Source organism: Leptidea sinapis, chromosome 41 (genome assembly GCF_905404315.1).
Source record: "Leptidea sinapis chromosome 41, ilLepSina1.1, whole genome shotgun sequence".
In the NCBI taxonomy this organism is placed as follows: domain Eukaryota; kingdom Metazoa; phylum Arthropoda; class Insecta; order Lepidoptera; family Pieridae; genus Leptidea; species Leptidea sinapis.
In genome coordinates, this window is record NC_066305.1 from 6,407,522 (window position 1) to 6,423,062 (window position 15,541).

Here is a 15,541-nt window from a genome sequence, read left to right on the forward strand (position 1 = left end):
CGTTTTCTCTTATTTTGTTCCAAAATAGCATTGTTTTATATGACGATTCCGAAGGATTTTGTTTTTATTTCTAGTACTTAATTGTGTCTCCTTAATTAATTAATCCTTTGTGTCTAATTAACCCAATTACTTTTTTGTAATTGCCTGCTGAATCCACCATGAGGTGTAAGAAGTTCTAGATTCTAGAACCAAACAAACGGGCAAGCACCGTCTTCAAACGTATCAATAGGTAGCAACTACTAACAATAGTATTTTATTAATATTAAAGGTATAAGATTCACGTAAAAGGTGTATTAAATTAAATCTCTATAAAGTTATTTTATACTTTTGAGTTTTTGAAGTCGGTTTTTTTTTACTTTTTAGTGTCATTAATCAAGTAAACTATAAGATTTCGTTGCTTTTATTGTAATCTATAGTATTTTTTTAAGTGGCTATGGGTAGGACTAAAAAAGGTGCCGCGTGCCTTAAACAATATAGATCCCCTATTTCACGTTCTTGTGAGACACTGAAATATCGTGATGTATGTGTGTTAGCTATGAATGACAGGTAGACTTACCCACTTATCGGCAAAATGGTATATAATAATATATAATCAAAACCTATAAAAAACATCATCCAAGTTAACAAAAATATTCATAAAATGAAAACTACTGGGCCATAGTATGTCAAATTTTTATGGGACCAAATGGCAAACATTGTTCGAAACTGGCTCGAGTACGCCAACCTGGGCGTTTCCGCACTTTGCGACTGTGCTAGCGGTACCTAGTTGGAGCGCAGCGGAGACCACTCCTTAATCTAATAGGTCAGTATATAATTAGTAATAACCTACTGCTATTTATATAAATAAGAAAGAAGAATAAAAATCCCTGAAGAACCATTGTGAGCATAAAGTTGAAATTTACAAAAGTTGCCTGACTCATCTTCATAAACATTAATTGTTGATTGGGCTAAATTGTCGAATTTTCCTATATATATTTTAATTTAATGAATTAGAAAAACCAACCTGGATCTAGTGCAAATCAATGTTTAATGTTGAGTTATTATTGGTACATCTAATAAAATAAATAAAAAAAGAATGACAAAATCTGTCTATAATAGTGGAGAATTTATTCCTGTTCATATTATAACAATATACAATTATTTACATATTTATATTATAATTTAATATTATCTTATCTATCTATCACACATTACTCTTCATTGTCATTGTCAGGTGGGGCCATGGTTAAATCAGTCACATCTTTAACAATCATATGAGCTATTTGCCAAGCCATCTCTTCTTCAACTCTTAATGTATTCGTTGGCACAAACTTACGAACTACCCTCTTAAGTATTGAGTTGTCTTTTTTGTCCGGATCGGGCTCCAATTTTGATTCAAACCGTCCTAAGCTATTTATTCTACCAAGACTCAACCCATCGTGTTTTTTCCTCTGCCATAAAGCATCACCATTATAGAGTTGGTTAGAATCAATGGTCATATCAGGTACAGAGCGGTTACGCCGTTTTTTATAGAGAGGATCACCCATAGCTAATAAAGTATTTTGTGTACTCATGCTATATTCACTGCTACAATCAGAATTAGATTTACAGCCCGTAGAGCATGCATGTTCAATAGATTTAACCATTTCTGATAAATATGTATAGTATAGATCTGATTCTAAAAATGTTTTAACATAGTTACTTAAAGTCTTATAGATAATAATATAGGGAATGTCAAAACAAGTAAAAACAGGGCCTTCCTCCCTACAAATGTCACTTTCTACCTGTAATCTTATTTCAGTAGGAAAGCCTATTGGGCTGGAAGCTTGAAGGGAAAAATACTTCTCATATAATACAATAGCATCACCTTGTGCCTGTTCAGGACCGCTATTACCGTTTAACATATTGTCTCTAAAGTGCATTGCAGCCATAAGGAATTCAAGTAATATACTGCATGACTCTTGCTCTAAATACTCTGTGAAATTAAATAATACTAAATCGCAATATAGAATGTCTTGAAGATTTATAGATCCGTCAGTTAAAATATCAATTTGGCATTTTGTATATAAATAATTGTTTTCAAACTGTGAATAATATGTGGTCTCCATCTCATGGAACAGAAATTCTTGAATAGGTTTAAAACAGTCTACTTGTATCTGCCCCGCTGGTTGGCATATATTTGATATAACAACCTTTCTTAATGAATCAGGTAATTCTAATGGATATGGTGCTTCTAAAGCTACATATTTCTTAAATAGTCTAATAGCTTCCTGCGTAAAATCATCACATTGTTTATCCTCACAAAGACTGCAGTCTTCAACATGACATATTGAATTGTCATTCAAGTTAACACTAGAAGATCTAGTACACAAACTTTTACTCTTCTTAAGATTACTAATGCTTGTCCTCCAATGTTGGGCCACATATGAAATATCCCCGTTACTTTTTACACATGCACAATGTACATCTAAACTTTTGGTGTGGTTGAGTTTGTTTTGATTTTCTTTTTCTTCTTGATTTGAAATAGAAGTCATAAGTCTTAGTCTTAAATTTTCCAGTTCCAGCCAGCATTTTATAATGTTCTGTTTACCTAGCGAATCCATAAACAGCATAAAATTTTTGACAAAACTTTTGTTTTTCAGTATATCATTCATATTAAGGCTCAACTTTGATTTCTTTTCAAAAATGTATTTGTAACCTAAAACAATTTAAGTCATCAGATTACTTTAAGCAAGTAAAGTATTGGTGAGTGTTTCAATTACAAATTTATCTGGTAATGGCTTCATAACACAGGTGTGGTAACATAATATTATGTTCTCTATACATTTATTCTAATCCCATGTTGTAATACCTTCTGGTTTATTGAGAGTAATGAAGCCTTAAGCAATTTTTTATGGTTTTGGTATAGTTTTTGGAAACTTTCTTACCATCGATATTATTTTCTAATTTGAGACTGGAACCACTGCTTTGAACATCTGAGTCACATTTATTTTCAGGAGGTCGAACAGGACACCCAGTTTTACCTTTTGCTGTAAAAAGTGACTTAAAAAATACATTCAACAATAATACATTTCTACAGTTAGTGTAATCAATGAAACTTAGTTGAAAATAATATATTATCTTAGTAAACATGTTCACAATTACAGTAAGCTTCATTGAGAAATAAAAATATACACGAAATACCAATAAATAAGAGGATTGATAACCTACAAGGATTTATGTAATAGGAAGGTAACATCTAACAATTAAAGTTGGTATTAAATAATTCAAGTTAAAAGGAAAATGTAAATTTAATTCGCAATTTACCTACCAGCACTCTTCCAGAACTTAATCATTATTAGTATTACTCTTACAATAGTATGTAGTGTTACGTTTTGATTTTCCTTATCACGAATATAAAGTTATTCTGGTATCACAATTGTAAATGAAACAAAAATTTATTTTGTAAATATTATGAGTTGAGTTACAAGAACTTCGATGATTGACAAACATTGCAAAACAATTTACATTAGTAAACAGTAAGCTGTCAAAGTCACTACTGTCACTACTAAAATCAATGATTAATTAAATTATGGATCTGTCATTATAATAAAGTGTATAATTTTTATAACGACACATGGCTACCTGGTTATCTTTCTAAATAGAAATGGGAAGTGTGGAGGCAGCCGCCCTAGGACATCCGCAACACCTGGGGTCAAATGGTGAGTTGCTAACCTTGAACTGCTGTATGCTCTATGCTTGAAGGAACCTTAGCCGTATCGGCATAATGGCGTTTTTTATTTATAAAAATTATATTATTTATATAATAATTTACTACTGGTACTTATAATTTTGCATTTGTACTAATAATTTACAAAGTTCTATTGCAAGTTTAGCAGCCTAAATAAATCCATACTATAATGATAAACAAAGAATTTATAAATTTGAAATAGATAGCTTTGTAGTTGTTCTATTGTTCATCCATTTACAAACATAGAGCTAAGAAATGATAAGATTCTTGTTCCTTACTTATAGCATCATGTGGCGTCGTCACGACATGATGCTATAAGTATTCAAAGTTGAACTCGTGAGAACATTAACGGCCACTCTTTTTAACCGACTTCAAAAAAGGAGGAGGTTGTCAATACGTCGGTATGTTCTTGAAGTGAAACTTCTTTATCGACGTATGAGAGAAATTTTATAGCAAATCGTCACGATTTTAGCTTATGCGCAATTCTGTTTTTTTTTTAATCCAAGATGGCCGCGCGCATAATTATGATTTCAACAATAGAGATATCGTATCCGAGGTTCTTGATATGTAATAAGAAAGAAGAAATAAAATATAAAATAAGAATTTAATAAAAACTATATATAAAAAATATATATTTAATTATTGTTGCAACAATTTTTTAAGTGTAAGTAAAGAAGTTCTTTAGAGTCATCTCAAATCATAATTTTTCACGGCGGCGATCTTGGATTTCAAAAATTATCCCAAATTCGACCTCTGCGCCCTAAAAAACTTTGGATATAGCTGGAAACGGCGGCTCTATCGTCTCACTTTTTCGTTTCATCGAGTTTGAAAAAACAACGACTCTAAAGAACTTCTTTACTTACACTTCAAAAATTGTTGCAACAATAATTAAATACGTGATGCTTTTATTAAATTATTAATTTATATTTTATTTCTTCATTCTTGTTACATATTATAATCAAGTATTTCTAATTTACTGATTTAGGGAAATGTCTATTCACTTTCAACATTATTTGGCTGTCTGTGTGCGTGTTGGCAAATGTAAGTACGTGATGCTCACGCACACATTAATTATAATATAACTTCTATGTTGACTGGAACTATGAATGAAACTATCGTTCTGAGCGTTATTATTCTATGCATTTAGGGATGAAAAGCGTTGTAATATATATTTTTAAAATATTATAACAAATACGCGTGCCGATTTTCAGAATGCTTTTTGGATTATTTTTATGAAAATAAGGGACGAGATGAGTGCGCTCAGCTGATGGGAATTGATACGCCCTGCCCATTACAATGCAGTGCCGCTCAAGATTCTTGAAAAACCCAAACATTCTGAGCGGCCCTACAATTGCGCTCGTCACCTTGAGACATAAGGTGTTAAGTCTCATTCATTTTTCATCGTATATAATATAATGTACTTACTTATTTTATACTCTCCTGTCATTTTCTTAGAACGCTATCTGAACTATAACTGGATCGGAGTCAACGACATTTGAACGACAAGCTCATACAAAGTTACCAATTATTCTAAGAAAGCTAAAATAGGTAAATAAATATATATTTCAATTCAAATAAATTACAGTGTATTTGGGACATAAAGAGGTAACTATTCACCAAATTTCGTGTAATTTTTTTGTAAAAGATAATAATAAAAAACCAAAAAGTTCGTTTTTAGGATTTTTCACATAAATCTTGAGGTTATGTGAAAAAAGTGTGAAAACAAAAGTTGTAGATCTTTTTATTAGGTACTTACCTACAACTTTGCTATTTAACTTTTTCCCATAGGACTTGTAGTTCTGCCGGAAATCAAAATAAACCGTTTCTTACTCTTAAACACCCCCCCCCCTTTTCCACTTGCCAACCTCAGATCGCCCGTAATTTGTTTTTCCTTTCATTTTTGTTATATGCTCTTCCTTTTCCAGTAGGTTTCATCGTACTATTTTTTTCACTTTTTATCATTTTCAAGGGTTTCAGCACTCGTCTATAACAACTGTATTCAAAATTCAATCTTTCAAGGACAGATGGGTAGGTACTACCTAGTTACCTACTTAATAAACGCACACAATTAAATTTTACCTATTATTGAAAAGATCCCAAAAAACTGACCACAAAAGACTTCCATCAAAGAGGATGTAAATACTACGTAATAAGAGGCGGGACTGCCTAAGTAAAAATTGAAATTTAGTTTAGTATGAAACGTGCAGTGATTTGACATAAGGACGCGTTCTCAAAACAGACAGGTATCGAATCGCACCACTACACTGACACCGCTCAAACACATACACATACTTAATTGCGGGAATAAAATGAATTTGATACTTTAGCAAGTTTGAATTTTTTTCACAGATAACTTTCATGTTTTTTTAATACCTATGTATTTTTGATAATTGGTTGATGTATTCGCTTAGTAGTTAAATATTACAACTTTAGATGGCAATTCTGTCGCATAACATCGTGTGCAGTAAACGCAGTTTTTTTGAAAAACCAAGATGGCCGCCGCGAAAAATTATGATTTCAACATTATGGATATCGTATCCGAGGTTCTCGAGGGTGCAGAGAACGAATTTGAGATTTTTTAAATCCAAGATGGCCGCCGCGCAAAATTATGATATCAACATTATGGATATCGTATCCGAGGTTTTCGAGGGTGCAGAGATCGAATTTGGGATCATTTTTGAAATCCAAGATGGCCGCCAGGCAAAATTTTGATTTCAACATTATGGATATCGTATCCGAGGTTTTCGAGGGTGCAAACAGCTTATAAAAAATATTCATGTTCGTACAGCGATATTTCCGAGCACGAGCTGCTGCTTACAACCGACAAAGTGTCCCCCGACGGCGGCCGAGCGCGGACTGGCAGCTGGCAGTGATCAGAAAAGTGAGTGAACTTATCAGAAAAATATATGAATTTTAGACGATTCATTTTTATTTTTTTCTGAGATTATTTATAACATATTCATTAATTTTTTTACCGTGTTTTTGAAAATATTATATCTCCTTTCCTTACATATTTATTAAGAGACAAAATTATGTAAGTAGTAGCAGATAAATGATCCTGAATGAAGCCCCATTTCGTGAGTTTTGTGTGAAGAGATAACGGATACTCGTTTTTACGACATAAATTGGAGATAAAGAAGTAATCTATTTGAGGCAATTTTTAGTTTTGTTAGATTTAGTTTCATTTAATCACAAACTCTACCGTAAAATATCTTATTTTTGTCGGATTCGCAAACGCGTCCTTAAGTTTTAAATAGTAATTACAATATTATGGCGCCGAAATATAATCCGGCTAAGTTTGAAAGCGAACAGTTGCTTATAACGTAGTGGATTTCGGCTAACTCCGTTTTTTCATAGATTAAGTATAGCCGTCATCTGTCAATCTATCATTGACTGCACGTTTCATACAATCGCGTTTTTCGCTAAGCTGACTTCTATTTCTAAAAAAATAAACGAATGTCTTATTATTTTTTTAATCTAATCATTATTCCATCTTTACAGGCCAGTATTTATTTTAACTTCTCTTTGGTTCTAAGGAGTGCACCTCATTCTCACTATTTAATTTATTGAACGCCGCACGAATCCAATTGGAAGATGAGTCAGTATCATTGCAGCGTTTTGAAGATTCTATTCATTTTGACCGACCCAATTAAATAATATCATCTCATTGTGATTTCCTCATTACCTGAACCACCACTAGTCGCAGAGCTGGTAAGCTTGTTAATGATGTAGTTATATTGTATTGTATATTGTTCAGTTTTTCCCGTAGTCCGGTAATAAGTTAACGATTTATATTGAACTTAGGTATTTGTATACTCGGAGGCCGCATAAAATTAATAAGTTATTGTCAAGCATTAGGACAAAGTAGGAATGATTTTACTAATATAAGTATGTAGCTCACCCGACACAGGTTGTACTATCAATAATTTAAATCATTGAAATAAGTTAGGAGATAAAACAAAAACGTACCTATTTATGATTATATTATTTGGATAATATCTAAATTATAAGTTTGGATATCCACATCTTTTTTTATATAATTTATGAAAATAAGAAACGAGACGACCAAGACGTTTAGCTGATGGTAATTGATACGCCCTGCCCATTACAGTATGGGAGTACCCCGCTCGCAGCTGCCCGCAGCGCACGGTTGTTTTGCGAACGCGATACCAATGTTTCGTTCACCTACCCGCAATACCGCGAATCCCGGAAGTGATAACACCGTTGTTTGTGATACTGTGCAATGTAAGGAATGCAAATAAGTGGTAAATGAACTATTGGCTTTTGTGAGTAAAAAATAGATACTTTACCAGAAACGGGTATCATACAAATATGTTTAAGTACATACAGTTGCGATGAGATCGAGTCTGCGCGATTGATAGCATACAAATTATTAGCACCGACAAAAAAATTCATGCGGAGAAGAGATGGCTCGGAACAAAAGGACCTACAGGGCCTACATAAAAGTAATAAAAGAATACGATCCGGATTGCTTGCCTACATTTGTGGCAAAAAATCTTAACAAGCTACCACCAATTACTTTTGATCACATAGATGTGACTACATTTTTAAAAGAAATGTCAATATTAAAGAGTGAGGTAGCCAATATTAAGACATCTTTGAATAGTGACAAGTTTACATCAAATTCTGATTTTGAATACTTGAAACAAGAAATTGAACAAGTAAAACGTATGTTGCAATTTAACTTGCAAACCGAATAAAATAGCTGTGAACGATCTCAACGCAATGATAGGGACCCTAAAAATCAACAACAAGAACAGAATTACCTCGCAAGATTCTGTTTCTAAGAAATCTGTTAAGGCTTCTAGTGTTCATTAGGTTTCTCCATGTGTGCGTGAGTATATTAAAGACATGGGTGAGGAGTGTGTGAAAGTGGAATTATTAACGCAAAAAAATGAAACGCAATTCTCATCTTATAAAATTATTGTAAGTAAAAACAAGTTAGATCGCTTCCTGAAACCGGACTTTTGGCCAGAGGGGATCAAATTTAGAATTTATCGAGACTTTATACCGGTTTGGTAAGGTAGATAAACTAAATAGTAATAAGAAATATAACGGACCATAAGTCAACTCAATTTTCTGTTATATCGTATAATTGTAAATCGATCAAAATATCGATTCAATGTGTTAAGAACTTAACTATCAGAGCTGATATTGTAGTTCTTCAAGAGACATGGCTCCTTCCACATGATCTTAATTTCGTCAATGAGATAAGTAAAAATTTTAGTAGTATTGCCAAATCGTCAGTTGATACATCCGTAGGAATGTTAAAAGGTCGGCCTTACGGCGGTCTTGCAATATTATGCAATAATAATAAATTCCACGCAGTAACTCCGATTGAATGTAGTAGTAATCGAATCGCGGCTGTAAAATACATATGGAATCAAGATTATTTTTAGTAATTCATGTCTATATGCCCGTCGACCACACGGAGAACATTTCGGAGTTCATAGATTGTCTTGGTGAGATTAGTGCAATCATTGAAGAATCGAATGTAGAGTGTGCTTATGTGCTGAGAGATTTTAATTCCCACCCTTCTAATTTCGGCAGAGAAATGATAAAATTTTGTAAAGATATGGATTTGGAATGCATTGATATTAATTATTTAGGGCTTGAGTCAAATCATTTTGCATTTATGAGCGAGTCCAGCGGCTCTCAGAGCTGGCTGGATCACTGTTTCACTACTTGTGCAGCGTCACAAACTGTAACCGACGTAAAGATTTTATACGATGTGACGTGGTCAGATCATTACCCCATATGTATTACATGTTGCATCCCTGAAAATGTTGTACCTGCGGTGGTAACTGGCAGTGATGATGGTTTAGTGAAGGTAAGATGGGGGTCACGTAGTAATGAGCAAATTAATAAATATACAAAGTATTGCTATGAACACTTCGACAATTTCCCAGGTGTATTTCACTGTAATTGTAATAGTCATAAAACTTGTACGCATTATAAAGAATACTTCTCGAGTATAGAACTGTACTACAATTTTATCGTTGATGTATTGCAGAAGGCAGCATTAATAAGTTCGCGCCCGGCGCACCTTCATACTAAAAAAAAACATGTGACGGGGTGGAATTACTATGTCAGAGACATTCATCAGTTAGCAAGATTATATTTTAAATCCTGGATTAGTGCGGGAAAACCTAGTCACGGGGAACTTTACGAGAAAATGATAATAAGTAGAAGGGAATTCAAAAATTTAAATGGAGCCAACAAAACGAAGAATCCATTAAAATGAATATTCTAGCAACACATCAGAAAGAAAACAATTTTATAAAATTTTGGACTGCAACCAAAAGACTACAGGGTAAGGAATGTAGGCCGGTATCCATAGATGGGTCTAAAGAAATTTCACATATTGCCCACATATTTAAAACTAAATTTAGAGCCAAACCCCTGACCACAAATTGAGTGGTCGACCCCAAAAATGTACCAAGGTCAGAGTTAGATTCTTCTGGTTGTTTAATACAGTTTACGCCTGAAGATATTAGAAATACAGTTAAATCTATTAAACGCGGTAAGTCACCTGGGCATGATGGTCTTAGTGTCGAACACATAGTGTGGGGTACAGATAAAGTATACCATCATTTATGTACATTTTTTAATCTATGCATAAAATATGGATTTTTACCGGTTTCTTTAACAAAAACATTAGTCGTTCCTATCCTTAAAAATAAAACAGGCAATTTAAATGATTCTGCAAATTACAGGCCCATCTCGGCTTGGCACAATTATTAGTAAAGATCTGGAGCGTCTAATTCACCCGGTATTGCAAAGATTCATCAATATTGACGACGCACAATTTGGTTTCCGACCAGGATTGTCAACGGATTCAGCTATCGTTACACTAAAGAGTTGTGTGATACAGATACAGAACGTAGAACGTCGGTATATGCATGCTTTCTTGACCTAAGTAAAGCCTTTGACCTGGTCAATTATGACATTCTTTGGAAAAAGCTTTCTGCTACGAAAGCTCCTACTGAGATCATAAATTTATTAAAATTTTGGTACGGAAACCAAATAAACTACGTTAAATGGGGCGACACACTATCTAGTGGCTACAGACTAGATTGCGGTGTGAGACAAGGAGGGTTGACTTCTCCTGATCTGTTCAATCTTTATATCAACGATTTGATCGTCGAACTCAGGAGGGCCAGAATAGGCTGTCATGTGGGAAATATATGCATCAATAATTTAAGTTACGCTGATGAAATGGTCCTGCTGAGTCCGTCGATCAAAGGGTTACGTAAATTAATATCAATCTGCGAAAATTATGCTAAAAGTCATGGATTGAAGTATAATGTTAATAAAACCGTTTTGATGGTATGGATGGTATGGTAAATCTGGAAAGGGACCAGAAAATATTCCTGGGGTATATCTGAATGAGAAAAGTGTAAAAATTGTAAATCGATTCAAATATTTAGGTCATATCTTAACGGAAGATCTGATAACGACTGCGATATTGAGAGGGAGCAAAGGGTGCTCTCGGTACGTAGCAACATGATAGCACGAAGGTTTGCAAAGTGCAGCAATGAGATGAAAACAACACTATTTAAAACTTATTGCCTGTGTTTGTACACCTGCCAACTGTGGTGTAATTATTCAAACAAGACCTTCCTATCGAGCTCTTATGAGACTTCCAAGATATTGCAGTGCTGCAAGTATGTTTGCGAGAGCGAGAGTGCCCGACTTCTTCGCAATAATTCGCACAAGAATTGCTTTCTTTTGGGATCGAATGAGACGCCCCACCAACGGAATTCTGATGACTGTCTCTACCAATGTATATAATAACGATATTTTCAAAAGATGGATGGACATCCATCTTAATAAAAATAGAAAATAAGCTAATTAAAATGAGTAAGTAATTGTAATTTATTTAATTTCATTTTTTGTATGGTTAGTTAATTGGATTTAGTGGTAATTTAATTGTAATTTTGATTTTAATTTTTATTTTCTATGGGTTATGCCTGAAATAAATGATTATTATTATAACAATGCAGTACCGCTCAGGATTCTTAAAAAATATTCTGCGTGGCACTACAACCATGAGACATAGGATGTACCTAAGTCTCATTTGCCCAGAAATTTCTAATACGGCGCCCTTCAGACCGGAACACAGTAATGCTTACACACTACTGCTTCACGGCAGAACTAGGCGCAGTTGTGGTACACGTAATCTAGCCGGCATCCTGTGCAAAAGAGCCTCCCACTGGTAAAAGTGTTTGCTTCGACAGACAATTGGCCCTTCCGCGTCGGTCGGATACGCACTGTGGAGGATAGCCACACATGTAGATGTGTGGGGATGATATGAATCAGCTCTTCGTAACACTCCCCGTGATAAATGTGATAGAAGACACACAATGAAGCGACGTATCTACGCAACGCTAAGTGATCCGACCAGTTACAGAGCACTGGGTTCCCGACAATTCGAGTTGCTCTGAGTTGCACGCGGTCAAATGGGTCGAGCTGATACTTGTGCGCCAGACCAGAGATGACAGCAACACTCCATACTATGTGGCCGGATCAGCGCTTTGTAAAGCGCTAGAATGTGGGCTGGTTTTAAGTATTGCCGTGCTCTATTTATGAGGCCCAGCTTGTTTGAAGCCAATTTGGTTTTGCCCTCCAGATGACCGCGGAATTGGCAATCGGTCGAGATTTCGAAACCTAAGGGAGGTGTTGTAGAAGAGCGGTGATACGTCAAATGGGTTTTTTTAGTGGTAAACGCGCAAACATGAGTCTTTTGGGGGTTAAATTGGACATGGTTAAATTTACCCCCCATTCCGCGACCTTCTCAAGAAAGGACTCGATAGAAGACAAGATTCTCCCGGCACTTTTCGACGATTTCCCGAGAGAGACCTGCATGGCCCGTGTATTCGGAATTACCACCATCATTTTATGTTATTATTGTTAGTAGTTTCCTTTCGCATAGTTTATAATATTTATGTTGAGGTATACCTATTTATTATTATATCATGTTTTTGCTATGGAAGAGCGGGGCCAGGCAAAGGAGACCTTATCACTAATGTTGTGAGTTTTTGTATATTATAAATATCGTATTATGTTCTTTTTTGATACATCACTCATGTTTAAAATAAACCGTTGTTTACCAAATTTTGATAATGTTAACAATGCTTTTACTAAAGTTGTAAATTGGTTTGAAACTAATATATTAATTCTTAATGGTAAAAAAAGTGGCGAAGTGTGAGTCGCCCATGAAGGGTTCCGTAGAAGCAATGAAAATAATATAATAGTTATATAGGAAAATTTTACTAAATTATTTAAATGAAAAAGGCAAAAAATATTTGCTCAAAATCAGTGCAAAAGAGCTCATTTATACGTATGAAAAACTCTACTTACTTTTCGTTCAAACCGAATTTCGGTGGTAGTTTGCATGGTAATGTTTTAGAAGTGACAGGGGGAAGGGGACACAAATTAGCACTTTCTAAGTGTCTCCTGCGCAAACTATTCAGTTTAGAAAAAAATATGTAAGCAACCTCAATATCAATTATCTAAATACAAGTATGGGTTTGATGAAACAAAAATTTTGAGTTTCTGTTCTAAGTATGGGGAACCCCCAAAACATATTGTTTTTTTCTATTTTTGTGTGAAAATATTAATGCGGTTCACATAATAATACATTTACTTACCCAGTTTCAACAATATAGTTCTTATAGTTTTGGAAAGAAGTGGCTGTGACATATACGGACAGACAGACATGACGAATCTTTAAGGGTTCCGTTTTCTGCCATTTGGCTACGGAACCCTAAAAAACGAAGTGTACCTATACCTATTACATTCGCTTTACCTAATGTTAAGCAAGTGTCAATCTATGTACAGCTTAAAAACGAGAAATTATATTATATTAAATATAATATATAGTCAATTCCGCTATTTTTCTTCGAATAGATAACGTTCCTGACGAAACATCTTGACACGAGATTTATATAATAAATTAATATAATCTTTTCAACAAATTTGCTCGTATAGTGAGCCTTATTACATCGTTTTTAAGGCCATGAACTTCAGTTCATATTGTTCACAATAACACAGTTTTTTGTAACAACAAAGAGGTTTTATGCCTAATAAATAAATGTGTCCATATATAGAATTCAATATATATAGATATACTAATTAATTATTAGTAAATACTATCACCGTCGTATATGAAATTGATTTAATAAAAACACCAAAATAATATTTATTTATTCACACTGTTTAATTGTACCTACTGTTACGAAACACGTGTTCTAAATATAAAAATACTAGAATATACAATTTGAACATAGTTATCGATTTTCATGCCACCTAGAACTAACTTCACGATGTAGAATTCAGGTGTCGGTGTGCGCGCGAATCGTAAAAATTCACTCATCATTTTTCTCCATCGCGCCAAAAGAAGTATAGGTAACTTAAAAAAAAATAATTTTCTATACTTGTTTATATTAAACTTAAATGCTGAGTGTTAATACTATCTTTGATCTTAACTATTTGTTAAAATTTGATTAATTTTTGCATACGCCAAAGAAGTATAACTTCTAACGCGTGTGCATAAGTAGGTACACACACTCTTTTTTTTATAAATTGTTGTTGATATCGGAATGTTGTACATTGGACCCGCAGACATCGTAGTGTCTGCAGAATATTAAAAAAAAATCTTGCGCTTTGATTAACATACATTCTAACATCTATAGCTCATTGATTTCATAATACATTGTTTTCAATTTTTTATTAACCTTAGATAATTTATACGTCTAGATAGAGTCTCTTTCTGTTTGGACAACCGATAAAAAAAGGCCAGGAATATTAGTTTAGTGTGCGTGATAAGCTACATCTTACACTCGCGATTTGTATCATATATCATAAGATACATAATAGTAAATGTATACACTTTTATAATAAATTCCCAGCCACTGTTCAGGTATTATCTATAAATAAATTTAAATGTTTTATTAAAAATGGCTCTGTTGTAAATTCTATTACTCCACAGCTGAATATCTAAGTGATCGGACAGCCTGGGACTAGATTATGATTATTTTATAGCAATAGCAATGACAGTACAATATTGTGTGTTTTATTTAAAAGAGCGCAATAAATAGAATGCTGGGAGAATTTCTTCCGCCGCTTCTTCTCTCTCAGAGCGCTATTTATTTCTGAAGCGGTAGTCGTATCTAGTAAATTAGAAATGACATCAGTTTAAAAGTTTAGTATGAACATGAGAGCATTTGACAAGTCGGCGCGCAGTTAGAGTTTTTTTCTATTAAGTTATAACTCCTCCACCAGATTTCTCTTTGATAATCTTCGGGTAGGACGTAGTGACTATATTCGGAAAGACCGCAAGCAAAAGAAAAAGATGGATTTTATAAATTATTTTCTTTAAATTCAATTCTTACTTTAGTATTTGCCTACTTTATTTTATTTATTAAATACGTGTCAGTAACTTGATTATCTTCAGTCAATAAAGTTGAGGCTAGACGAGTCGTTGACTCAGCGGTGAGAGATTTTGCATATAAAGAAAGGGTCGTAAAAGTAATCTCAGTATATTGGAAGACAGAGATACCACGATTGAACAAGATACAATAGGTACAATACAAATTACTTAATTACACAATCGCGAAGATAAATCCGGAGTAAGTTTTACCTACGGGTATTTTCTAAAGATTATTACTAACAAAAACGAAAGATAGCAAAATATAAGTTAAATCATTGATGTTTGCGCAATCTAAAGCCCACCTGAGGAGTGAGGACACAGCAGAGGCTATCGACCCTCCCTGCTACCTCAAGCAAGTAACTGTTATGTTGATGGAA

At 34.0% G+C, this 15,541-nt stretch overlaps 1 protein-coding gene and 1 long non-coding RNA gene across 2 annotated transcripts; one reads left to right on the forward strand and one right to left on the reverse strand.

The window, feature by feature from the left end:
* Positions 1-1,084: 1,084 nt before the first annotated feature.
* LOC126976595 (A-kinase anchor protein 10, mitochondrial) lies at positions 1,085-3,457 on the reverse strand. The gene is made up of 3 exons (XM_050824999.1): positions 3,290-3,457; positions 2,907-3,008; positions 1,085-2,677 (listed from the first exon to the last, which is right to left on the reverse strand). Exons 1-3 carry the CDS (start codon positions 3,312-3,314, stop codon positions 1,191-1,193), a joined length of 1,614 nt encoding a protein of 537 aa, XP_050680956.1. The 5' UTR covers positions 3,315-3,457; the 3' UTR covers positions 1,085-1,190.
* On the forward strand, positions 2,613-6,591 carry LOC126976655 (uncharacterized). The gene is made up of 3 exons (XR_007731953.1): positions 2,613-2,724; positions 3,624-3,680; positions 6,498-6,591. It is a non-coding gene; the product is annotated as an uncharacterized LOC126976655 (long non-coding RNA).
* Positions 6,592-15,541: the final 8,950 nt, after the last annotated feature.